The 25,263-nt window shown below is 42.9% G+C and overlaps 1 protein-coding gene across 2 annotated transcripts in view; it reads left to right on the top strand.

Annotated features, from left to right (window-relative positions):
- TRIP11 (thyroid hormone receptor interactor 11) overlaps window positions 1-25,263 on the top strand; it is a 55,609-nt gene that overhangs the window by 22,057 nt on the left and 8,289 nt on the right. For both annotated transcript variants that reach the window (XM_048485204.1, XM_048485203.1), the window contains exons 11-19: window positions 453-593; window positions 682-875; window positions 2,745-2,908; window positions 3,274-3,377; window positions 4,666-4,765; window positions 15,991-16,072; window positions 17,414-17,528; window positions 19,670-19,795; window positions 20,345-20,483. In XM_048485204.1, the coding sequence (XP_048341161.1) occupies window positions 453-593; window positions 682-875; window positions 2,745-2,908; window positions 3,274-3,377; window positions 4,666-4,765; window positions 15,991-16,072; window positions 17,414-17,528; window positions 19,670-19,795; window positions 20,345-20,483 (1,165 nt within the window). The remainder of the gene's footprint in view (window positions 1-452; window positions 594-681; window positions 876-2,744; window positions 2,909-3,273; window positions 3,378-4,665; window positions 4,766-15,990; window positions 16,073-17,413; window positions 17,529-19,669; window positions 19,796-20,344; window positions 20,484-25,263) is intronic.

Genomic DNA, 25,263 nt, shown 5'->3' with positions numbered 1-25,263 from the left:
TTCTAAGTCCACCTAACTTTTTCTCCTATGATATCTGATAGTCTTGCAACAATGAATGACTGTAAACATGTGCATCACACATAATATATATGCATCTCTTGGGAACTCTCAAGAAGCTGTGATTTCCCAAAATATATATATCACATGTGTTTCATGTGGCTATATAAAATGCTTTTTATATAAGGACAGATGAATTGGCCCTAAATTGGTTGCACATTACAATCTGTTTTATAATCTCACCCATATTTGCCCTGACTTGGCTTCCCTATCATGTTCTTGCTGATCAATCCAGCTGCGTCTTCCTTAGCTATACTAGATAATAAACATTTTGGGGGAAATGTTTGCCATCTATCTGGCTAGAAATGAATGATAACTATGATCTTTTCAGTAGCTTAGTGTAACCCTTTTTTAAAAAACAAACTCACTCCTTTCTTGTTTTCCCTGTTTGAAAGGGAAAGTCGGGGGAGCTGAACCAGCTATTAAATGAAGCCAAGTCAATGCAAGAGAAGGCTGTTACTTTCCAGCAAGAGAGAGATAAAGTCATGTTGGCCCTCAAGCAGAAACAAATGGAGACCAGTGCCCTTCAGAATGAGGTACGAGATGAAAATAGGTATCTGAAAGAGAGACCGGGTAGGTGAAGACAACGTAAATCCTAAAAGCTGTGTCATCAATTCCATGCAGGTCCAGCTTTTACGCGACAGAGAGCAGCGTCTGAACCAAGAACTGGAGAGGCTGAGAAATCACCTCTTAGAAAGGGAAGACACTTCCACACGAGAGGCTTTAGCAGCCGAAGATCGAGAATCTAAGCTTAAGAAGAAAGTTCTGATTTTGGAGGAAAGGTTGCTGTCCTCGTCTACGGCTGTCGAAAATGCCAGGTGACACCTATTGGTCCTTAGCTGTAGAAATGTTTTAGAAACCCTGTCACTAAGTACAAGATCTTGTAGACCTCAGTGTGCAGCCCACAAACGTGATTCACATGAGTGCCTCTTCCTTTTCTGTCTTCTAAATATTTCTACAATGGAGTGTTGTAGGACTTCCGATCCTCTGAAGATGCTAGCCACAGATGCAGGCGAAATGTCAGGAGAAAATGTTACTAGAACACGGCCATGCAGCCCGGAAATCCCACAACACTCCAATGATTCTGGCCATGAAAGCCTTAGACAATACATTTCTACAATGTTATGTTAATGAGTCAGTACAACATAGGCTCCAGAGAAGAACAAGCCGCACTTCCAGTTTTTCCTGTACAGCAATCTCCATTCTGACTTTCTGCTTCTTTCTCTTTCCCCATTTTCTATCTTAAAACCAAATAATACATAGAAGGTCTTTAAATTATATCGCAATAGATCAAATGGACACAAAATGTAATAAAATGTAATACGTAAAAGTATCTCAAATGAAGTTTGTTTAGAAAAGAACCTAGCATGTAGGAAAATGGAGAGAAGTACTTGTCATTTAGTGTATCTGTGGAGATCTATAAAGTCTGCATGCATGTTAGAAGCTTGTCAATACTTAACTGGGATCCTGAGAGAAATCAAGAACAGGAAAGTCTACTACTATTATGCCATCCTTATGAGCTTCCCAGAGTCACTGGGCTTACAGTTGAAGCTGATGGACTGAGTCAATTACTAGATGAGATCAAGTTCCTGGATGATGAACCACTGACTGATCTTGTGGGGCTGATTTTTCAGGTTCCTGATTCTACTGGCCCCAATTTCTCACGTATCCCAAAATGTTACTCCTAAGAAAGGGGTGGGGGGAGAGACCCACTGCATTGGTGTTCATTACTACCTTTAAACTCACCCTAAGGAGGCAGTGTATGCACATGCACTTCAGTCGTTTACTTGGTGGCTTGAATCCAGTGATGCACAAGTGGCAACATGAATGGACTCAGCACAGTTTCCCCTTGTGCAAGATCTTGAGCAACACCTGGTGCTTCCCTCTCTGTATGTTATAGTGCTTAGAAGAGGTTGCACAAAATCCTGGGCAGACAGAAATTCAAGCAGCAACAATGGTGTTTTTCTTGCATTTCTGCCTGCACAAAAGCTCTAGTGCAAGTGGAAATCTTATGCTGGATCCAACCCACTATCAATGTCTTTTTATTATAACTAGTGACATAAATCTCATTGTGTATACATATTTCAGTGAGACGGGCAAAATATTAAATTGCTACAAAACATTTACATGATTCAGTGAGTCACGCTGACAGTAAATAATTACATTACAAATAAAATGTAGTGATCATTTTACTGTATAATTGAGCAGGATGTTCCTGTTGACGAACCAGAACAAAGCAAGAGCTGCTGGGAAGTGTAGTCCTCAGCCATTTGGGAGGGCACAGGTTCCAGCTCCTTCTGAAGGGGCAAGGACTATACTTCCCAGTAGCCCTTGATATAGGAAACAATACTCCTCTTCTCTTCCCATGGTGTGTTCTCCCTACCAGGACTGGGTACCTGTGGTGAATTTTGAAGAACTTCCTGCCTGGGAACATGGGACAAACTCTGACAAGCCACAGCTGAGCTGGAAGAGCCTGTGTGCAAAGTTAGGGTAGCCTGTCTGTGAGTGTGTGGAGGGTGGGGGAATCTGAGAAAGGAGAGGCCATTTGAAATACCCTTCCTGAAAGAGTGTAACAGCTATTTTCATGTTTGGAACAGTGATGAGAAAACTGCTTGATATCTAGACTGCAAAAACACAGTGATTTCAGGAAAGAACACTCTGATTAACTCCATGCATTCTATTTGAAGCCATCAGGCAAGTTTGCAGGTGGAGTCCTTGCAAGAACAGTTGAACTTTGTCACCCGGCACAGAGATGAAACTGTCCTTCAACTAACAATGGCACAAGAGCAAGTGAAACAGTATGCTGTGTCTCTTTCCAACCTGCAGATGGTGCTAGAGCAGTTTCAAAAGGGTGAGTTTCCTTCTCTAGATGGATTTTTTCTTCTTCTTTATCTGAAAATGTGCTCATATTTTAATAACTTCCAAAGCAAGCCATTCTCTTCAATATCAGGTATCAGTAACTAAGGCTTGGATCCTGTGAACTAGTTCCACGCACACATGATAGAGGAAGCGGGCTCTGCAGCAAAGGCGTCAGCTAAAACTTCTGTTTGTGCCAGAGCCCACTGAAAACAATTGAACTTGTGCACATGAAAGTTTTAGCTCAGAGGAATTGCTATCCACTATAGAGGCTATTCAGCATGCACAGAACTCATTCATAGGACCCAAGACAAAGGTGTCTATTAAATAATGATCTCAATGTCCATAATTTATCTCTAGAAGAGAAAGCCATGTATTCAGCTGAGCTGCAAAAACACCAAAGGCAGACAGCAGAATGGAAGAAAAGAGCAGAGCAACTAGAAGCAAAAGCGATTTCGTTGCAGGTAGGCTGAGATAGTTTTGTAATACAATTTGCTTCTTAATTGGATTTAAACTGACAGCCACACCAGAGTCAGAAAAAATGGGATGGACTGGGTTAGCATTGGAAACCCAAGAGTATGTAGTCACTGCAGAAAGCCAAAGGCAAAAGCCTAAGGGAAATGCAAGGCTAGACTACTGTAATACCCTGTACATGAGGCATCCCTTGAAGACTATAAAAAGCCCCATCAGATGATGTAAAATGAAGTGGAGTTTTGGTCCAAAACCTGAAGGCAGTTTTGGAGGGGTCGCAGGCTAATAAACTGAAGCTTAATCCTCACAAGACGTAAGTGTTGCTGTTAGGCAGAAGGCCTGACCTGGGATTTAAGGTATCACCCATTCTGGATGGAGTTGTATTCCCCTTGAAGGAACAGGTCCATAGTCTGTGGGCAGCTTTGGACCTAAGCCTATATTTTAAATGGCTGGCTGCCTTGGTGTCCGTTGTTAGGGTGGAAGGGTGGGGTGCAAATTTTGTTCAGTGAGTAAATAAATTATTGGGAGCTAAGTGGCAGGGCCATTGATCTTCTCTTCTGAGGCCCCTTGACCACTTTCCAAATCATTTCCTCGTCTAATTCAGGATACTAGTGCTCACCTTTAAAGCCCTTACCTGAAGGACTGCCTCTCCCTGCATCATCCTCTGTGGCAGCTTAATGATTCCTGGCAAGATCTATTGTTAGCATCCTCTCTGCCTAATACATGCCTGGCAGCAGCCCAGCCCCATGCTTGTAGAATAGCCTCCTGGAAGAAGTCAGAGGGGGGGGGGCTTCTGCCATCATGACTTTTTGGCACGACTGTAAAACAGACTTATTTTGGAGAGCTGTTGGCAGCCTCCGCCTGGAGGAAGAGGTCATATCCTGCTAGGGAAAAGGTTTTGAAGTGTTACTGTGGTAGTAACACATGTATAGATAGATGAAAATCTTGATATACACACATACAAATATATTTCAGTTTTTATCCAGTTTTTCATTTTTTTTAATATTTTGGGGTTCTGAGTTCCTCAGCAGAAAGGTGGCATATAAGTGTTAGAAATAAATGTAGTGGGAAGGATATCCCACATGCCTAGTTATTCTGGGGACATTTTCCTTTGTATCTTATATATGCTATCTGCAAGAAGCTTGACCTGCTTCATAATGACTTCTATATGTTTTGGCGTTTCTAGCAGAAATGGAGGTGATTTTAGATCCTTGTCTTACTCTATTGGTAGGGATATCATGAGAACAAACAGTTGCGATAATGATTTGCCATATCTTTCAGGAAAACTTAGAGGAAGCAAATGCAGCCCTGGATTCTGCATCAAGACTGACAGAGCAACTAGATCTCAAAGAGGAGCAAATCGAGGCACTTAAGAAAGAAGGTAACATAATGGATTTCTGCAATCCTTTTCAAAATGGGTTGAGTGTTGTAATGCTACACAGAATCTTACCAGTGGAAGAAACCCACTGCAAAACAGTGATTAAATGTATTCTTTACAAGCATTTCATCTTGGGATGTTGTGTATGGAATGTCAAGGGAATTGTTCTCGTTAGTTCCCCAGACAGCTTTGGTTTTATTGTACTTGAAGTTGTGCCATTCTGTTAAAAGACGGTTTAACTACATGTTGTTTCCATTTAAACACAGTTCTCAAGATATATAGCAAAATTAGCACAGTGCCTAACAGTTAAACAAAATGATAATTCAAAGAGAGATTTATTATGTGACTTAGAAATTGGGCTCCAGGTCACCTCCACACTACTAATTCGACATGCTGAAGATCACCCCTTGGTTGTCTGTCTTGACCATTGGTGCTCACAGTCATGGATATTTTCCACCTATCCCAGCGTCCTCCTGAGATCTCCAAAAAGGGTAGAGTTGAGAGTAGCAAGAGAGTTATGAGTGAAATGCCACAGGCGCAGCACAGAGAAGAAGTTGGATAAAATTGCTTCCACTTTCTCCCTTACCAATGGAGCTTGTTGTACCCAAAGAATTTGCTGTGATGGATATTGGGGAGATCTCACCTAGTTTCACATTCCTTACTTACAACCCATGCCCCCTGTGGGATTTTGTTCTTGAGGCTTCTGTGATCCCCCTCCCCATAATCCATTGGTGGGAAAGATTCACAGCCTTGAGAACATTTCTTTCGCTTTTTGCAGTATCCCACGCTGTAGGGAACATTTGTATTTACTCTTTGGATCTCACTGCATGAGACATCAAACTGATAATTATTGAAGGGTGTTTTTTTAGTTGGACTGGTTAATAAAGTTTTCTGAAATAATTGGCTTTATGTTTTTGAGAAATTTTCTGCAATTTGCAAGGCCTGTTTGTTTTTGATTAGTGAATAATTGATCTGTAATTGTAAAGGTCATCATTGTTGAACAGTGGCCATTTCATGAATAGTTTGCTCCATGCTCCTGGATGATATTAACATTAATCCCTCCTCCAAAGAAATAGGTACAGTCAGTTACCTCAGTTGGCTCTTACCACCTTTAAAAAAACCCCACATAGTCGTATGCCCTTCACAGAAGAGCTAGAGAGCATCTAAGGTTTCAGGGATTATTTATTTCACTATTTTTTGTTGCAAATATGGGGTGCACATGGCTGAGAATCTTTTTTTGACCACACCTGGTAGAAATGGCATCAGTTACACAAAAAGATTTATCTGGCTCACCAAAGTGGTAGGGAACAGTAAGTAGAAAGTTAGCAGTAAATAGTCTTCTGACCCCTTACATGGTTTGGGATCACAGATGTACACTTTATATGAGCAAACTAGCTAGATTCTTGCTTCAGCTTCTGAACACTCTTCAAGGAAAACTCTGTGATAAGTATTTTGCAGTGATCAATTCCAGAAGTGGACAGTGGTTGCCAGTTCTCCCTTCAGCAAAAATCATACACAAAATATTAAGGTGATAGAGTATCTTTGGCTGCAACCGCTGCTAGTGAATCCAGGGGCAAGAATGGTCCAGAAGAATTCCTGGATCGTGAGCCAGATAACCGGAGAGAGAAAGCCTTCCGTTCTAGGTAGCTTCTTTTCTTCTGGAACCTAGAGATTTATGTCTCATCTAGACTCTCAGTTCAATTTCTTATTCCAGGTTCTGTTTACCAGTGATGCTAGGCACAACTCCTACATTTGACATTTAAGAATGTAGCAAGACACCCTCCATCTACAGGTAGCACCTTTCTCCTGATCCTTTGCCAATCTCTCTCTTTCTTTCTCAGTGGCTTAATACAGATGTTAAAGAATAATAGGAATGAAATGTGATCCTGTGGTACTTCACAGGACAATTCCCAGGGTACATCACTACCCTCTGAACATGCCTGAACAAGAGAAAATGCTTTATGCTCCCCATCTGATTAGTAATATTTATGCCGCTTCCAGGCTCAGTAAGGTCTAACTGGTCAACATGTTCCCCTTATTTCTCTAGATAGAGATTATCCACTTGGCCTAATAAAGGGACTTGGTTTGGAAGCCACGCTTGGATTGGAAGCCAGGCTGGCCTTGAATCACAAGGTTTGCATTATAAAAAAATCCCCAAAACTCCTATCCTACATCAGACTCTCGGCTACATATTCTGAACAATGTCTAGTGAATAACTGATCTGTAATTGGAAAGGTCATCGTTGTTGAACAATGGCCATTTCCTGAGTAGTTTGCTCCATGCTCCTGGACGATATTAACATTAATCCCTTCTCCAAAGAAATAGGTACAGTCACTTACCTCAGTTGGCTCTTACCACCTTTTAAAAAAACCACATAGTTGTATGTCCTTCACAGAAGAGCTAGAGAGCATCTAAAGCAGCGATTCCCAACCAGGGTTCCGAGGTATCCTGGGGTGCCGTGAGCATGTCCCAGGGGTACCGTGACAACACTACTCCCCCCCCCCCCCACTTTTGTGGTGTCTCCTGCCGGCGCCAGCAAGGATATGGAGCTGGCCCAGGAGGCAGGGCCTGCCATAAGGTCAGCAGCCAATTCCCACACACACACACACACACACACACACACACACACACACACACACACACACCCGGCCAGTGCTTCCCTTCACCCTGGGAGGGGAAGGTGGGGGGGATGGCAGGGGTACCGTGAGATATGAAGAATGAGGTCAAGGGTACCGTGATGTCGAAAAGGTTGGGAAACCCTGATCTAAAGGCTAGCATTGAGGTTGGGGGATATAGGAAGATTCCTCTGTACATACTGGCCGATGTATCTGGTGCAGTTTGTGAGATCTAAGGCTCCCTGTGTTTCTGTGAACTCACATCTTTCCAACTTGCTCTTTCTGGCAGCAGACCCTTTCCTTCTTTGAATAGCTGCCTATCCCCCCTGAAGGTTAGGGAACCTGTGGAGCAGTACCCCCGTGAAGTTTGAGAGGCTGTTGACATGAGAAAGAACAAGTCTCCCATCAAGAACTTTGGGTTGTATTTTCAAACCTTTACAAGTGTCTTTTGAATTTTATTTTTTTTTACTGTTAAAAGTTAACAATGTCATCTTAGTGGTATATCAACCATCGAAATGAAAATTATTCTCATTTTGGAATAGGTGGGTTATTTCCCCCTCCTTTAAAAAAAAATTAAGCACTCCAATGTGTTGATAAATTCTGTTGTAATTTATTTTATTTAACATAAAACTTGGCCAGACAGCAGAAGAATTTGCCAGGAGAAACATTTTGAAAGAAAGAGTAACTGTTTTGACTGTGGTGACAGAACGTGCGACAAAATACAAAAGGAAAAGCTTTTTCTTTTCCTAAGCCAATTTGAGATTAACGGTGTCTTGACTGAGTGACCCAAGTGTATTAATAGGGACATCTGTTGTAGAGAAAATAATTAAGATTCCTGTTGTGGGAATACTATTAATGAAACAGATGTGCCCATCTTTAATGATGCCTTGTCATAGTAGCCATTGAAATTGCTCTGGAGCTAATTGGCAAAGCCAAACATACTGGCAAAGCTTGTGGAGTCTTCATCATAGAGACCAACTTTATTCTAAATAAGTTGCCATCCGAGTCCTGCCAGACCCCACCTGATAGGAATTACCTTCAAAGGGACAGTTTTCTGAGTGACAAGTAGCAGCCTGGTGCTAATGCCACTAACGTCCATGACAGAGGTTGGTGGACATATAAACTGGTCCCAGCTGATCTCCTCAGATCTGTGGGCTCGGCTCATGTGTGGAAGGTACTACCATTTTGGGAATGTGGAAGTTGTGTGTGTGGAGATGCTGGTTCATTCTCACGCTACCTCTGTGGGAGACCTGTAGCAGCTCCAAACACTTCCAGTAGTGAGGAGATTCTCTCCTGTGAAATGATCCTCCAGATATTTTTCAGTTTTTATCCATTCTAATTGGATAGCTAGGAGACACATTTTCTCAGTTGTGCCGTATGAAAGTAGTGGGACAAACTGGAAACTAAGTAGGAGCTAAGATTGTATTATGCACATGACTATCTAACTAACCTGTGCAGGTGCCCGGAAAATTTTTTTCCCCAAATTGGGCAGAACACCCACTTTTCCACTCCTATCTAGAGGGAGTGATCAGGTTTTGACAAAGGGTTGGATCCAATGACTCCTTTCCACTTCTTTGTTGGAGAAACACTTGGCCGAAGAGAATTATTGGATCCAGCTTAGCAGAAGGGAGACGTTGCATTTAACCTGTAATGTTCACCAGTAGATGAGTTCTGTTTTTCAAATACTTCAGCCAGATATCTAGTAGGCTAAGAAGATTGTTTCCCCTTATTTTTGCCTAGCCAATAACTATTCTTATTTTCTGCCTTCGTGCATCTGTATCTAGTCAGACAATTTTATTTTGCTCTGCTCGAGTCCAGGTTCCTCACTTGTATAATTTTTTTTTCCTGTTTATCTGACGTCTTTAAAATATTCAACCTGCCTGAAGACTCGGGGCAGTTGTCATGTAGAAGTACTCTAAATATTTGTTTTTAAATTAATTGGAGGCTTCCAGGATCTGCAAATGAAACGTCCTCAGGAAAAAAGGAGGCTCATTGGGACTGGAAGCCAAACTCACTGGGACTGGAAGCCAAGTTTTCCTGGCTTCTGCACTTCACTCCTTGCCAGGAAAAAAAAAGAACCCAAATATTCGTGATTAAGATCTTGTGCAGAGCCCTACGGGGGTCGGCGGTTCATACAATCGAATAATAAATAAATAAAATAAAAATCTTCTCTGGTAGATTAGAGAAGGGTTGCTAAGTGGCAGGCATTCAGCACTCTTCTTCCTAATTTTTTCCACAATTTAAAATATCCCTCCAAAGCTGCATTTGACTGTATGAAATGGGAAATATGGACACAAGAGCCTAAACCTCCTGCCTTTCCCCCCATTTCCTCTTGCCCAGTTAAAAATTGCAGCTTTGGAATAAAAATGTGTGAGGCATGGGAGGAGAAGGTTAAACATCTGGCCACCCTTCCTTATTCTTCAGCAGGCTGGGTCTATGTGGTGGGCTACTTAGCAGGACTTGCCCGCTAAGATACACCCCTGGTCGGAGCAGGGTGGGATAAGGCTTCCTCAGCAACAGGGCAGCTTTGACACCTGCCACAGAAAGGCTCAGAAGGTGGAGAGGAAGCGGGCAAACCTGGATAAGGGAGCATTGGTTCTCTGGGCACAGGTGGTTAAAGTCAGGGCATGGCCATGGAGAGGAAAGGCTAGCTGAGAAGTGGGAAACACTAAAGAGGATGGTGGGGCTTTGCACAAGGACCAGGTGTGGAGTCAGGGTATAAAAAGGAAGGGAAGGAACAGGAGGAGGCTGACTGGAGGGAGAAGGCACACGTGCAGAAGCAGAAAGGGGAAACAAAGCCAGACAGAAAGGAGAGGGAGGAGGGGAGAAGCCAGAGAGAGGGGTAAGTTGGCTCAGGAGGTCCCTAGGCAAAGAGGCAGATTACAGCGTTGTCGTCTTCTCCCTTGTAATGAATTGTAACCCTGAGGTGGGTGAAGTTCATGGTACCTTCAGGTGCTTGGATTGGGCAGCTTGCAGTAAAACGTGCAAGAACGCCGTGACTGGGTTAGTGCTTTCAAAAAACCCTCAACCCCAACTATGAGGTTTTCTTGCCCCCAGAGGGCATCCCAGACTGTTAACTGGTTTTTAGAATTCCTGAGGAGATTTGAATCGTCTGTATTACATCTGTTTTTGGCCCTTAGCTCCATCTGCTGGTTATTTTCTTTGTCCTTCAGAGTGGGGTAGATACTTCTGTATTTCTCTTTTCCCCCCCAATACTTTGTAGCAGCATAAAGCTGCATCCACAATGTTAACAACACTTTAAAGAAAATGCCTGGGATTTTCTTAAGAAAGGAGGCCAAGAGAACTTTACTTGACTCTTACAGTCAGCTTGATCACCAGACAGGAAAACTGTGTTTCGGGATAGTATGGGAACTGTGGGCATGCAAAGAAATTTGGCAGCAGTAGATCAAGAGCCATTGCAATGAGACGCTGTAATGTTTACTACTTGGTCATATAAACATTGACCTACATTCCAGCTGAGTCTGTTTGTGTTTGCAGTCTGGCTTTTTGTTGCCGAAGTGGGGTAATAACATAAAAAGCGCAGTCTTCTGCAAGCCCAGCAATGGTGTGCCACATCATCCTGTTCCTTATTGCTTTTGGAATTTCTCTATCTGGATGAAGGCCTGTGACTCGTTCCGATTTACATAGTTTTGTTAACAAACCGCAGTCTCCATGTGTTTAGTTGGGGACTGTGTTCATACTGTGCTGATGAGGAATTTCGGTTGATTCTGGTTGTTGTGGGTTTTCCGGGCTGTGTGGCCGTGGTCTGGTAGATCTTGTTCCTCATGTTTCACCTGCATCTGTGGCTGGTATCTTCAGAGATGTAACAGACTTCTCTCTGTAATACACCTCTGAAGATGCCAGCCACAGATGTAGGCGAAACGTTAGGAACAAGATCCACTAGACCACGGCCACACAGCCCGGAAAACCCACAACAACCAGTTGAATCCGGCTGTGAAACCCTTTGACAACACATTGGGTTGATTCGTTTGAACGGTCAATGTTTGAAATGGTTGGAACATGAGGCAAGTCTCCTCAGTAGACTTCATGGTGTCCTGATTTGTTAATGAGTTAATTGAAATGGAAATGCTTCAACAAAGGGCACGCCTATTAATGTTCTAGGTTATAACTACTTTATGTAATACTGTACCTGTTTAATGATGTCATAGCCAGTTTCCAACATTCTCTGTCTCTGTCAGCATTAATAAGAAATGAAATAGCAATATTCACAATGAGGTTTCAAGAATCCTTAAAGATAATTTAACGTTGAACCCAGAGTCTAATAATTTGGGATTTATGGTCAAAAGAAAGACAGAAAATATGGGGAAATATTTCGGTATTTCAGTGCGGCAGCAAAAATAGTTTGGATGAAGAACTAGAACTAAATTGGATTGACAGGTGAAAGTGTTAGATCTTGCTCAGATGGCAAAACTGACTAGATATGCAAAAACATAGTATCATACAGTTGGAAGAGACACTGAGGGCCATCAAGTCCAACCCTCTACAATGCAAGAACACACATTCAAAAGATAAACCAGTTATGAATTTTAAGATAGAATGGAGACTGTATATAATACATCAGGAAAAAATACAGCTGTGGAGATATGACTTGGAGTATATGTTTTATTTTCTATTTGGACAGATGATAGATAATCAATAATTATAATTATAAAGTACATTTTGAAGTACTAGGAAAGCGAACTCGATCATTTGTTTGGTGTTCTTCAATAACCACAGTCAGAAGCCTTGTGTTTATTTCTATAATATAAGCAATTATGGATTGGATAGTGTAAGGAAATGTAATTGTTCAGTTCCATATGAATTTTTCTTGTTTTGTGAAATGTTATTTGTTGAACTGGAATGAAGTTTCTGGGAAAAAAAAGAATCCAGGAGGCCCACAATAGCTTGCCTACATCTGTCCAGTGACTTTACTGCAGAGGTGAAATCTAAATCAGTGTTTTTCTGATTTGTAGCTCTCTGTGAATATACTACACAGTTCTTAGGGAATAACAGTGTCTGTCTATCTGTCTTATCTATTAAAAGGAATTAAATTGATAGGCAAGGCTTTGCTATTGAAATAGTGAGATGTTTCAGAGAAGAGCTGACTCAGTTCTTGATGAAACTGAATTACCTGGTCTGGAAAAGGAGGACTGATTCTCAAATGCCTCGACAATGATCCATCATTAAAAGCCATATTTACTGTAGAGGGTGAAGAAATAGGGTCACGGTTACCTCTTGGTGGCCACAGTGTGCATGGGAAGGCGTGTGTAGCAGTGGGAATGGAATGGAGCTCTGCTTCCTTGATCCATCAGATTTAACTGCTTTTTAGCTAACAGGGAATTTTTTTTAACCTAAAGAAACCCATATTCAAAAGAAGCTGTTTACACAAAAATATATATAATGTCCTGTCGAAAGTGGGCCAGATACATTCCCAGACACAGATCGGTTGGCCCAAGACTGCTGAAGAAGTTTTTTTTGGCAGAAGAAGTGATACTAATGGGACAACATACCAGATGCACATTTATTCAGTGTCCATAAATGTCCACTGTAAATGTATGACCTACTGAAGCTTGTGTGTGTTTGGCTCTGTTTAGCTCTTTTTTATGGCCATTAAGTAAACCCTTAGATCTTTCTCAAAAGCGGGCTACATAACAAAATAAGATTTATTTCATTACATTTTGGAAGAGTATGCCTGTTGATTTCCCAGCTACATAGACATTCTGTGTTGTAATAAATTTCAGATGTGTAATACCAAGCTGAATATGATTCTTTTATGAAAAAGGCTGCAACTGTAATTAAGTCAGCTGATATATAAAAGCATTGTGGTTTTTCATTTACAGTTGTGTTTATATACAGGGAGGCTAAATGTACAGTTCTTCCAGTAGGGCTTCGTCATTCAAACTCAGTGGTGGCGAACCTATGGCACGCCAGATATTCATGGACTACAATTCCCATCAGCCCCTGCCAGCATGGCCAATTGGTCATTCTGGCAGGGGATGATGGGAATTGTAGTCCATGAACATTGGCATGCTACAGGTTTGTCACCATGGTGCCAGCTGGTTAGATCACACTTCCAGCTGTTCTGGCAGGGCTATGGTGGTCCTTTGCTGCTCTCCTGGATTGTAGGGGGCTGGTCCTTTCCAGTTCAGATAGCCCTGCAGTTCAGTCAGGTCACTACTGAGAGAGCCCCACTGATCGAGAATCAAAAGTGAAAGAGAAGTCGGGCGATAGCATTGAAAAAACCTTGCCCAAATATGGCTGAGATGAAGGCTGCGGCTTCTGTCTCTTCTTCAACCTCCGGGTCTGGAAAGGAAAAGAAAGAGAAGCCCCCCCCCCCCCCCCCCCCGCTGGATTCTGCAAGTCTTATTGAGACACCTAACCAGGGTCTCATGGAGGCAGCCAGGGCAGGTTGTCCCGATCAGGTCATCCCAATCCATCGGGGCAAAACCTGAACCTTCTGAATCTGACACAGGAACGTAGGTGAGTCCTCTGAGGGCCAACCCCGGTCATTCAGCTGGCAGCGAGGGAAGTGCCAGAACCCCCCACCAAGAGCCCCAAACTGGATGGCAACCCTTCCCCCGACAACATCCCTGACTGGTACTAATTAGGCAAGAAGCCTACTAATGGTGGCGGCGCCATCTTGCCAACTGTATTTTCCCAGCAGTCCAGTTCACTAGAAACAGAGGGGGAAATCTTTTAATCTGCCAGCTGTGAAAAGTAATTCTGAAACGGCCTCTGCTGGGTGTTGAAAGCCTAGTTTTGTGACTTGCGAGTGGTCTGGGTCAAGCATGGCAAAATATTTTGAACTTATTTTTACTCCCTGCTGATGCTGACAGGAAGCCTGAATCTATCCAAGGTGTTCATGAATCATCACATGAGACCTTGTTTTCTCAGCTTTATCTAATTTAACTTCAACTGAATGACTTCCCAAGCCTTGTGTGGTAGATTTATATCTAGCTGTCTGGATTTTGACTAGCTTTGTGCTCAATGTCAGGGTAATATGATGGACATTTTAACAGAATGTGAAAGGTATTAACTGTAGTAAAGCCTTTTCCACATATTTCATCTTTCTCGGAAACAACTCTGATGGGCCATTAGAAACTGAATACTGCACTGGTGCCAATTTGTGATCTTTTTCACTGGGTAAAGTTTTAGAGATAGTGCTTTGGAATCTGAATGGGTAAATGTTAACTCTTTTCTTGCCAGTGTTGTCCTCAGCAAAAGCTAGGAAACTTTCTGCATTCAAATCTTATGGGTATTCCTGCCAAGCAGCTAAGATCTTTGAAACTGGCATTTCGCCATTTGCCTTCTTTTCATTCATGCCCTCAGCAAGTTCTGAAAAAAGGGGGTGGCCAATAGGGACAAGGCTTCTCAGTGTTGGCACTCTGATTGGTGGAATCTCCTTCCTACAAAAGTTCACTTGGTCCCTTCTTTAGTTTTAGATGTTCCTTCTGCTTCTGGTTAATTTTTTACTTAGTATTTGTATTGGACGGTTGATGTCAAGTGTTACAGTGATTTGGTTATAATGGTAGGTTTTTTGGTATGCTTTGTTTTTATTTATTGACTTTGACTCTATGCTTTGTTTTCCACCAGCAGAAGCATGTTTGAGTTCCACCCCTTTCCCTATTTTCATTGCAGACTGTCCCACTGCCCCCAACACTGTTACTGACCACAGCATTTCATAGGATGCCATGGAAGCAAGGAGGAAGCGCCTCTTGTGGGCTGCTTGATCTATTCCATTGTTTCCATTTTGTGTTGATTATTCTTGATTATAGGTGTCCTGTGGCACAGGGTGCTAATCTGCAGTGCTGCATGCAATCCAAGACTCACAACCTGAGTTCGATCCCAACAGAAGTTAGTTTTAGGTAGCTGGCTCAAGGTTGACTCAGCCTTCTATCTTTTTGAGGTCGATAAGATGAGTAGTGTGTGAATGACTGGGGAAGGCACTGGCAAACCACCCCGTAAACATTGTCTGCCTAGGAGTAGCAGTGGCGTAGTGGTTAAGAGCAGGTGTACTCTAATCTGGAGGAACTGGGTTTGATTCCCCGCTCTGCTTCCTGAGCTCTGGAGGCTTATCTGGGTGGATCAGCTGGGTGACCTTGGGCTAGTCACAGTTCTTCTGAGCTCTCTCAGCCCCACCTCACAGGGTGTTTGTTGTGAAGGGGGAAGGGAAAGGAGTTTGTAAGCCCCTTTCAGTCTCCCATAGAAGAGAAAGGGGGGATATAAATCCAATTCTTCTTCTTCTTCTTCTTCTTCTTCTCCTAGTTAGTATATGTTGTGATACAATGTCACCCATGGGTTAGTAATGATTACCTTTCTCTTTACCTATTCTTGATTATGTTGGAAGCTATTTCACAAGCACGTGTGGGTTATAATAGTGCAAGATATAAATGTATTAAGTAAAATCTCAGATTCTGCTCTGACTTTTGCATGGGAAATCATGACCAAGAACTTCAGTTTTGTTTACATTCATCCACTACAGCAAGTCAAGATGCAGCTAAACCCATAAATGCTTTTGGCTGAGTTTCAGGAAGTGCGCTTTGAGGGTGTCTGCTTCTGTTTTATACATTGTTTGCTTGAATTTCTACAGTGAAATATGATCTATTTCTGTAGGTGAAATCAAACGAGAGATGTTAGAAGATGCACAAAACAAGCTCATGAACCTTATAAACAGCACAGAAGGAAAAGTAGACAAGTAAGTTTTGTGTTTGTTTGGCAGGTAACTTGCCTTGGTAAGGAACACAAACTCAGTAGGATTAAAACAGTGGTGATGATCATCCATTGTTTTAAAAATACTACTGTTGGATGTGGGGAACTGAAAATGGTACTCCATTTATAAAGTGGATCTTTCCTGTCTCCCGTGCAGTCCTCCCCACACAAAAAGCTGCTCCTGAGGCAGGGGCCTTGCAAATATGTATACTGAATTGCTTTCTTACACAACCATTGTTTATTTTAGAGGGCCTTGTGCAAGAAAAATCCCCAGGCAAAACCAACCAGTAGAAGTAGGAATGTTTTGGCAAGGTTCTTTCAAATGCTTCCTCTTTATAATAAACTGCTATACCAAGTGGTCATTTCAGCGCAGTATGTGTAATCTGTGTCTTCACCCCTCAGTTTCCCCCTTTGGCATGATTGCTACTTCAACATAATCTAGAAAGAGGTTCAGAGAACATCTTGTGCGATGAGGCAAATCCACATGCATCAACCTCTCTCCTTCCTAACCCTGCATCTTACAGATATAGTGCGCCATAGTTGAAGAGCAGAATTGTAAGTTGTTATTGTGACAGATATGTGTCTTGGTACAAATAGTTAAGGAAAAGCATTTCATCTTGGTCCATTGCTTCTGGTAAGCGTCAAGATAATTTCCAAAGCCCCCCAAGCTGTAATCCTGAATGTAAAAAATGTTTCTAAGGAAGATGTGGGTTGTTTTCACTGACTCCATTCGCTTCATCCTCCTGCTAGACAACAATTCAGCTGTCAGAGAGACAGTCACTGGATGCAACCCAATGATTTGTATTCCTCTCTTTTATAATGGAAACACTGTGGAAATAATGAAGAGGGTTGAATCCTCTGAGCATGAATGGAAGATGCTTAAGGTGGCATATCATTCCCCATCTTCCCCTTCCTCCAGCAACTCCTGTAATCCATAAAAAGACATTCACAGAGGTTGTAGAGTGACTGTCCCCCAAGAACAAAAATCCATTGTATTGTATTGAGGATGGGGAAGAGGGCCAAACTAGCTGTACCTTGCTCTAGTATGAATGAAAACTTTGATGGTGTCAGAGCAATATAGGGGTGACTGTGTCAAATTCCTCTGTTTTACTGCTCAGTGACTTTTGGTCTGAGGAGGGTCTATAACCACCAGTAGTTTTTGTATTCCTCTCAATAACTTCCTGTGCATGTACTCTGGGGGGTATCACTATATTAGGAAGGGGAAGTCAGGATTCTGTGTTGCAAGCACCTTCACAGATATTAAGAGCTTTTATTTCCTTTCTGCCCTTGGTAATGGACGTTTGATGTTTCTGTCGTTTTTCTCTAGAGTCTTGATGAGAAATCTTTTCATTGGGCATTTCCATACTCCAAAGAATAAACGTCATGAAGTGTTAAGGCTAATGGGAAGTATATTGGGGATAAAGAAGGATGAACTGGAAGAGGTAATTCTGACCTGTCATTTTACATTTTTCTCCTTCTACTGTAACATCGATAATTTTATATATTTTATTTTACTGGTTTGCCTTGAGGCACAGTGAAAGGCAGTCTGTTGAACCTCAGTTCATCTGAGGTAGAATAAGCTGCATTTTATCAGCATTGTTACTTTTTATTTTATTAATAAAAATCTATTGTCAGTTTTTTGGTAGATAGCATTCTAGGCAAGCCAGCCTCAATTGCTATTGATCATATGAGTTGCATTCTTATTATTCATAGAATCATAGAGTTGGAAGAGACTAGAAGGGCCATGAAGTTCAACCCCCTGCCATGCCAGAATACACAGTCAAAACACTCCTGACAGATGGCCATCCAGCCTCTGTTTAAAGACCATCAAAGGATACTCTACCACACTCTGGGGCAGTATATTCCACTGCTGAACAGCCCTTACTGTCAGGAAGGTCTTCCTAATGTTTAGGTGAAATCTCGTTTCCTGTACTTTGAATCCATTACTCCTTGTCCTAATCTCTAGAGCAGCAGAAAACAAGCTTGCTCTCTTAAAATGACATCCCTTCAATTATTGAAACATGGCCCTAACCTTCTCTTCTCCAGGTTAAACATATCCAGCTTCCTAAGTCTCTCCTCCTAGGGCATAGATTCTAGACCTTTTACCATTTTAATTGCCCTCCTCTGGACCCATTTCATCTTGATGATTTCCATCTTGAATTGTGGTTCCCAGAACTGGACACAGTATTCCAGTTAAGGTTTGACTAATGCAGAATCCAGAGGTACTATTACGTCCCTTGATCGAGACACTATACACCTATTGATGCTGCCCAGAATTGATGCTGCTTCATGTTCAGTTTGGAGTCCACTAAGACTCCCAGATCCCTTTCACATGTACTGTTGTCAAGCCAGGTGTTCCCCATCATATATCTGTGCATTTCATTTTTTCTACCTAAGTGTAATATCTTACATTTATATCTGTTGAAATTCATTTTGTTCGTTTTGACCCACTCTTTAATCTGTCCAGATCATTTTGAATTCTGACCCTGTCCTCTGGGTTATTAATTACCTCTTCTAGTTTGGTGTCATCTGCAAATGTGATTAGCATGCCCTCTATTCCATCATCCAAGTCACTGATAGAAATGTTGACTAGCACTGGGCCCAGGGCACCCCACTAGTCACTTCTCTCCAGGATGAAGAGGAGTTATTAGTCAGCACCCTTTTCTGTCAGTCAACCAAGTACAAATCAATCTAACGGTAGCATTATCTAGCTCACATTTTACTAGCTTGCTTGCATGAATATCATGGAACACCTTGTTAAAGGCCTTTCTAAAATCATGGTATGCTATGTGCACAGCGTTCCCTTTATCTGCCAAGAGATAAGATTAATCTGGCATGACTTGTTTGAGGATAACTTTAGCAGTTCTCATGAAGAGGGTGGGTAGATTTTGCTTGTTTTTTCTTGTGCTTTTTGCCTTTACACTCTCTTTTTCTAAGCAAATTATGGCAGGGGCTTCTCCAAGGACCAGCCTGCAAATGGGCAAAATCAATAACTTCCTGTGCATGTACACTGCTGTGGCACTTGGCTTACGGAATAGCCTGCCCGAAGAAGTCAAGAAAGCTCCCACACTCTTAGGCTTCAGCAAATTATGCAAAACGGAATTATTCAAGAGGGTTTTCCTGACCTGGGAATAGGGCTGCACTGTACAAAATGGTTCTCAAACTTACTTAAGATAAAAAATTGGGGACCGTGGTGTATATGGCTGTGTATAGCTTATTGTAAGTAGGATCCTAGTTTTTGTATCATTTATTGGGTCATGCTAATGTTATGCTATGTTGCAGTTCCAGCCCTCTGCAATCCTAAGGCATTGGTTACTGAATGTCTCATTTTGTTGATTTTACTGGCTCACTATGTGTAATCTATCCTCAGTCAGTGTCTGTCTGTCTGTCTGTCTGTCTGTCTGTCTGTCTGTCTGTCTGTCTCTCTCTCTCTCTCTCTCTCTCTATCTATCTATCTATCTATCTATCTATCTATCTATCTATCTATCTATCTATCTATCTATCTATCTATCTATCAAAATTTATTTGAAACAGAGAGACAGCGGTAGATTGTAACCTTTTTTAAAAATAAATTTCTCTCCAGTTACTGTTAGAAGATCAAAAAGGTGTTACACGATGGATGACCGGATGGTTTGGAGGAGGAAGCATGGGATCAAAGAGTGTTCCCAACACACCTCTGAGACCAACTCATCAATCCATTTTTAACAGTGTAAGTACTTAGCACTCTTGCTATCTGAATAGGAAATGTATGATTTGCATATAGTCAGTGCTGGTGGTCACTCTTGCGTGGATGTTCACGCATAAATATTTGTGGCTGTTCTATTTGTTCCTTACTTTTCTGTTAATAAGACTCGTAATACTTTCTGTTCACATGGGTTTGCTTCTGGATTTAATTTTTTTTAACGAATGGCTGTCTTCAGAATTCCTTTGCAGTTTTTTTCAGCAAAGGCAACAGTAGAGATCTCTGTTCTACACGCACAGTGGAAAGTGTCAGCCCATAGCCAGGTTTACAGTACTAGGTCTCCAAAAAACACATTGTGTTTTCTGATAAAGGCAGAAATACTCCTTGTAAGTCTCAAATATGTCAAAAGCTGTGTTTTTGAGTCACCAGGTTGTCCAACTTGATGCCTGTGTCAAATTAGTTGAAACATTGATAGCTCAATTGTTCTGCACCATCTGGAATGATTGTGAGTCGAAGACATTTCTTGTGTCCAAAGCTGTTGTCTGCATTGATTTAATTAGTACGCTTTTTTTGCAGTCTTTCTCAGAATTATTTGTGAAGTTCCTTGAAACAGAATCACGTCCGATTCTTCCTCCACCAAAGCTTTCTGTACATGACATGAAACCATTAGTAGCAACAGGAATTAGCAGTCCCAATCCTTCTGGCAGCACCACAGGTAAAATCTTTCATTTTTATAAGGCATAAAGTTTTGTATTGAACTTGTGCCGGCTGAATTTCCATGGCTGTTTTTAGAAGAGAAGAAGAAGAAGAGTTTGGATTTATATCCCCCCTTTCTCTCCTGCAGGAGACTCAAAGGGGCTTACAATCTCCTTGCCCTTCCCCCCTCACAACAAGCACCCTGTGAGGTTGGTGAGGCTGGCATGTGTGGGAGTGCACAGGCTAATCTGAATTCCCCAGATAAGTCTCCACAACTCAAGCGGCAGAGCTGGGAATCAAACCCGGTTCCTCCAGATCAGGGTGCACCTGCTCTTAACCTCCTTCTGTACGGTAGAAGGAAAAAGAGTACTGCAATGTAAATTATGATCAGCATGGTGATACTCTATGCTAAATTACAGTGGAATGTTGATTAGGTCCCACCACTGGCTTCTGAGGGAGGATATGTGCCCTTTGACCCTTGAAAAGCCACAGTGGACAAGGGTGCAGTGAGGAGTGCAGCTGAGCAAGATCTCCCATCCGCCCTCTGGAATCAGCAGCAAAGAACAGGAGGAGTTTGGATTTATATCTTCCCTTTCTCTCCTTTAAGGAGACTCAAAGGGGCTTACAATCGCCTCCCCCCCCCCCCAAAAAAAAACACTCTGCCTCCACAGCTCAAGTGGCAGAGCGGGGAATCAAACCTGGTTCTCCAGATTAGAATGCACCTGCTTTTAACCACTACACCACACTGATACAATTTAGAACAGTACTTGTGATCATCTAATGATAATCAGTCAGTGTCTTTAAGTGAAGTCTAAAAACTGCTGTTCTACTTTTGCAGTGAGCCCATGAACTTGTGTTTCCCAGGCAATGAATCTGAAGCAGCAGGATAATTTTGTACAATGGTAGTGGGTTAAGTAGAGACTAAAGAAATAGTTCTTTTTAAATGCAAACCTTCACCTCTTTTTGCAGAACGTTTCTTATCACAGACTGTGAAATTTTGGCTTGAAGTCTAAATGTAGTGTTTCATGCTAATGTAAAGCTGGACAATTTCCAGTCTGAAAACTTATCTTTTGAAAGTTTATATTTCCAATAAATTTACGTTTTATAAGTCTTTGTCCTTGTGTCGCTTGTGGTATTATAATGAAAGAGCCCTATTTCTTTTGGCATTCACCCAGTTTTCTTGTCTGGACAAAAAGTTCTGAGGTGCTTTGTCCATTCAGGAACTGGATGGTTGCCTGTAGAACCAGACACAAATTCTGCATCCCTCAATTGTTTTCATATTTAATCTTTTGAATATTAAGAACAGGTTATCTGGAATCAGTTTTAAGAACTGGTTCACAGACATAAATACATAGTTCCCACGTCACCCTCAGTAAATGAAAGATTTCTTTCTCTTTTTTTGCAACCACATTTACATAGTTTAACTCCTGAATCTCACTTTAACAGTTCTTCGGGAAAAGGCACACGCTTTTTTCCATATGCTTGTAAAGAATTTTTTAAAAGGTCTGGGTTCCACTTAATGGAGTAGAAATGGAGTCATGTGAAAGTTTCACCATGTGGCGAAACTGAGTGCAGCATCTTGTGCCGCAGGCCTGGCGGTTGAGTTTTTGCCAATACTCCTCCACTGTCTGTGTAAAGCTAGGGAAGGGAAAAGGCAAAGGGAAGAAAATATCAACTGCTGAGCGTTTGGTTTGTAACAACTACAAGACATGTGCTGCTGGTGGCAATTGGAGGCTCTTGGGATGTGTTCAGTTTTTATTTTTACTTCTGTCTCCCCTCAACCATCCTGCCGTTAAGAAGTGAATGGGGCCTTATGTATTTCTGTACATTTCTTCACATGCCAGGGGTGTGGGGATGGAGCAGTTCTCACCCATCACCCCCATGCCAGACTTCCAGCTCTCCCCTCATGCTGTTCCTGGGGGTCTCCTTTCTCCCACAGGCAGCTTTTCAGGCGTATTTTGTACCAGAGGGGGATAGCAGAGAAGTTGCAGGTTTTTAGCAGGATCTAAGACAAAGGGAATGTCCTGTTGTCACTAGAGCTTTATTGAACTAGGCCCAGCATGATGTAAGAGTGATGGATTCTAATCTAGAGGATCAGGTTTGATCCCCTGGTCAGCCCCACCTGCCTGACAAGGTGCTAGTTGTGTGTGTGGGTGTGGGTGTGTGTGTGGACACAGTTGTAAGCCACTTTGAAACTCCTTACAGTAGAGAAAAGAGGGGTATAAAAACTGACTCTTCCTCTGACATTATCTTATTTTTCTTGCATAGTCACTTTTTTTGGTTTGATTTAATGGGATGGGGTCACATTTATAAGAACCGCATAAGCATAGAAGAATTGGAGAGGAAATAAGCATAAGCATAAGCATTTTATTGTCATTGTGCACGCACAACGAAATTTACAGCAGCATTCCTCGATGCACACAATTTCAGACTCATACATCATACTTATACAATTTCATACAATACATCATACTCATACAATTTCAGACTCATACCCCATCCTCACTTTCCCCTTCCTCCACCCATCCCTACACAGCCCCAAACACATCAACACGAAGCCGCGGAGTTTAGCATAGCCACAGCTCTAGAGTAGAAACTGTCTCTAAGCCTCTTTGTCCTAGATTTGATAGTCCTGTATCGTCTACCAGATGGTAGCAGTTCAAAAAGAGAGTGTGCTGGATGAGATGGGTCCCTCAGAATATTTTGGGCTTTTTTTAGGCTTCGGGAATTATAGAGTTCTTCCAAGTTCTTCCAAGGAGGAGAGAGGGCAGCCGATAATCCTTTGTGCAGTAGTGATCACCCTTTGGAGCGCCTTCCTATCTGCCACTGTGCAACCCTTTGATCACCTAGTGATCACCCTTTGGAGCGCCTTCCTATCTGCCACTGTGCAACTGGAGAACCATACACAGATGCAGTAGGTTAAGACACTCTTAACCTGTAAAGGATTCAGTGGTGTTGATGAGCGGGTCAGCCGCCTGGCCTTGACTACATTCCACAACCCGGGCGATGGGCCAGCTTCTGCAGCGGAGACCTTATCTCTGCGAGGGAGATGAGACCTCCGTTCCCATGGGAACTGGGAGGGGTGGAATGGTAATGGACAGAGTTATAACCTGTGCTTCTGGAAGGGAGACTTCTTTAGGTCCTGCTACACGGCAAGGTAGAAATGCGGAGCTTTCTAGGATGTCTGAATAAACGGTCTTTTACACCAATAAAGCCTTTTATTTCTGCTTCTATGGAATTCCTTACATTGTGGCAGGACTCTTAGTTCATCTATCTTCCTAGTGCAGTGGACCTCTGGTGTCTCGGCATGGAGAGGTCGAATATTCCTGTGGAAGGTGCGGTAGCCCCCAAGAGGGCTCCCGAAGCTCCCCTTCTGGATTTGGAGGGAACCGGGCGGGAGAACGGTCTCGCTTGGTAATTCTTTTCCCCCGCCCCTCGTGATCGACACGAAGTCTTCCTTTTACTCCGCTGGGGACGAGGGACGAGGGAGTATCTCCATCATGGGGACTTACATGAGTCGCTTTGGGCGCTGTCTACGGATCGAGCCTGTGGATCGGATATTATCTGCCCGCTTTCCGTGTGGGATACAAGCAAACCTCAGATGCAACCTGTCACGGGAGACGGGTCTGACCACCTTCATGCGCGGCAACACAGGAGTCCATTGAACGCATTCCTGACCTCGTGATTTTGGTGATGCTCCCAGGAATCCACCGTGGCCCCTGTAGATCCTCGATCAGCAGTTGCACCTGAGGTGCCCCTGTGGAGCCAACACCGTGGGCACGATCATGTTGCATCGCTCTGGTGAAGAGGAACTGGACAAAGCCTGCATTCCCATCCGATCTATTCCCTCCCATCAAAAGAGAGCTGGATGAGGAAGTGGGTCGACTCGCGGATGCCCAAGAAGCATGGGCCCGTGAACGCCAGCTATGGGAAGAGGTGAACAGAGCAGCTGCAGCAAGAGCGTGCGAAAACCTGCACAGAGACCGGGAACAGCAGCCAGCTAAAGAAATCCAACTCTAATTGGACCGTACAAAGACGCCAGCTGCAACGGGCAATATGTGCAGAACCTAGCAGTCCATGATAAAGTCCTGGAACACTCCAAACTGGACTTTACAAAGGCCAACGCTGAAGCTGCTTCAGGCTCTTGGCGACGCGAAGTGAACTAACTGCAGCTGTTCAACGAGACCTAACTGGCTAAACTGGAACGAGAGAAAGCAGCTTTGCATACATTCAGGATGCCTTTGACTCAAGCAAGGGAGAGAGATTTAGCCGCCTTTGGAGAGGGAACTGAAGAAGCAGCAGAACAAGATACACCCCAAGCTGGAGCTCCACGCCGTCACTGGTACCAGCCAACGCCAGAGGGCGCTTAACGCTGTTAATCCTGCTACTCACAAGATTCGCTACCTTCCAAGGGCCGGGCTTTCAACAGAACACCAGCTGCACCGGCGCTGGTACCCCCCACCTTCACTCCATTCCGGCCCCTCTTCTGGGCGCCGCCAAGCCTCGCCAATCCTTGGCGCTAAGCCAACGCTTCTAAAGCGGGCGCCAAGGGCCGCTGGGAGAGAGGATATTGCAGACCTCCAATACTCGCCCGCTTTCGGGATGGGACCGCTTCCAAACTTCCCTACTTCATCCTACAACTCGATGCCCACATGGAGGACTATGACGATTTGTACCGGTTCTGAACGCGAAAATACGTGGGACATCGGGTTCCGGCCCTAGATGCATGGCAGCTTCCACTGGTTTGTGACTCTTTGAATCTGTGTGATGAGGGATACTGCGACGGTGTCATGCTCCTC

This window comes from Sphaerodactylus townsendi, linkage group LG02 (assembly GCF_021028975.2).
Source record: "Sphaerodactylus townsendi isolate TG3544 linkage group LG02, MPM_Stown_v2.3, whole genome shotgun sequence".
Classification (NCBI taxonomy): Eukaryota; Metazoa; Chordata; class Lepidosauria; order Squamata; family Sphaerodactylidae; genus Sphaerodactylus; species Sphaerodactylus townsendi.
The sequence above is the reverse complement of the archived record's forward strand: the minus strand, read 5'-3'. Positions and strand labels throughout refer to the sequence as shown.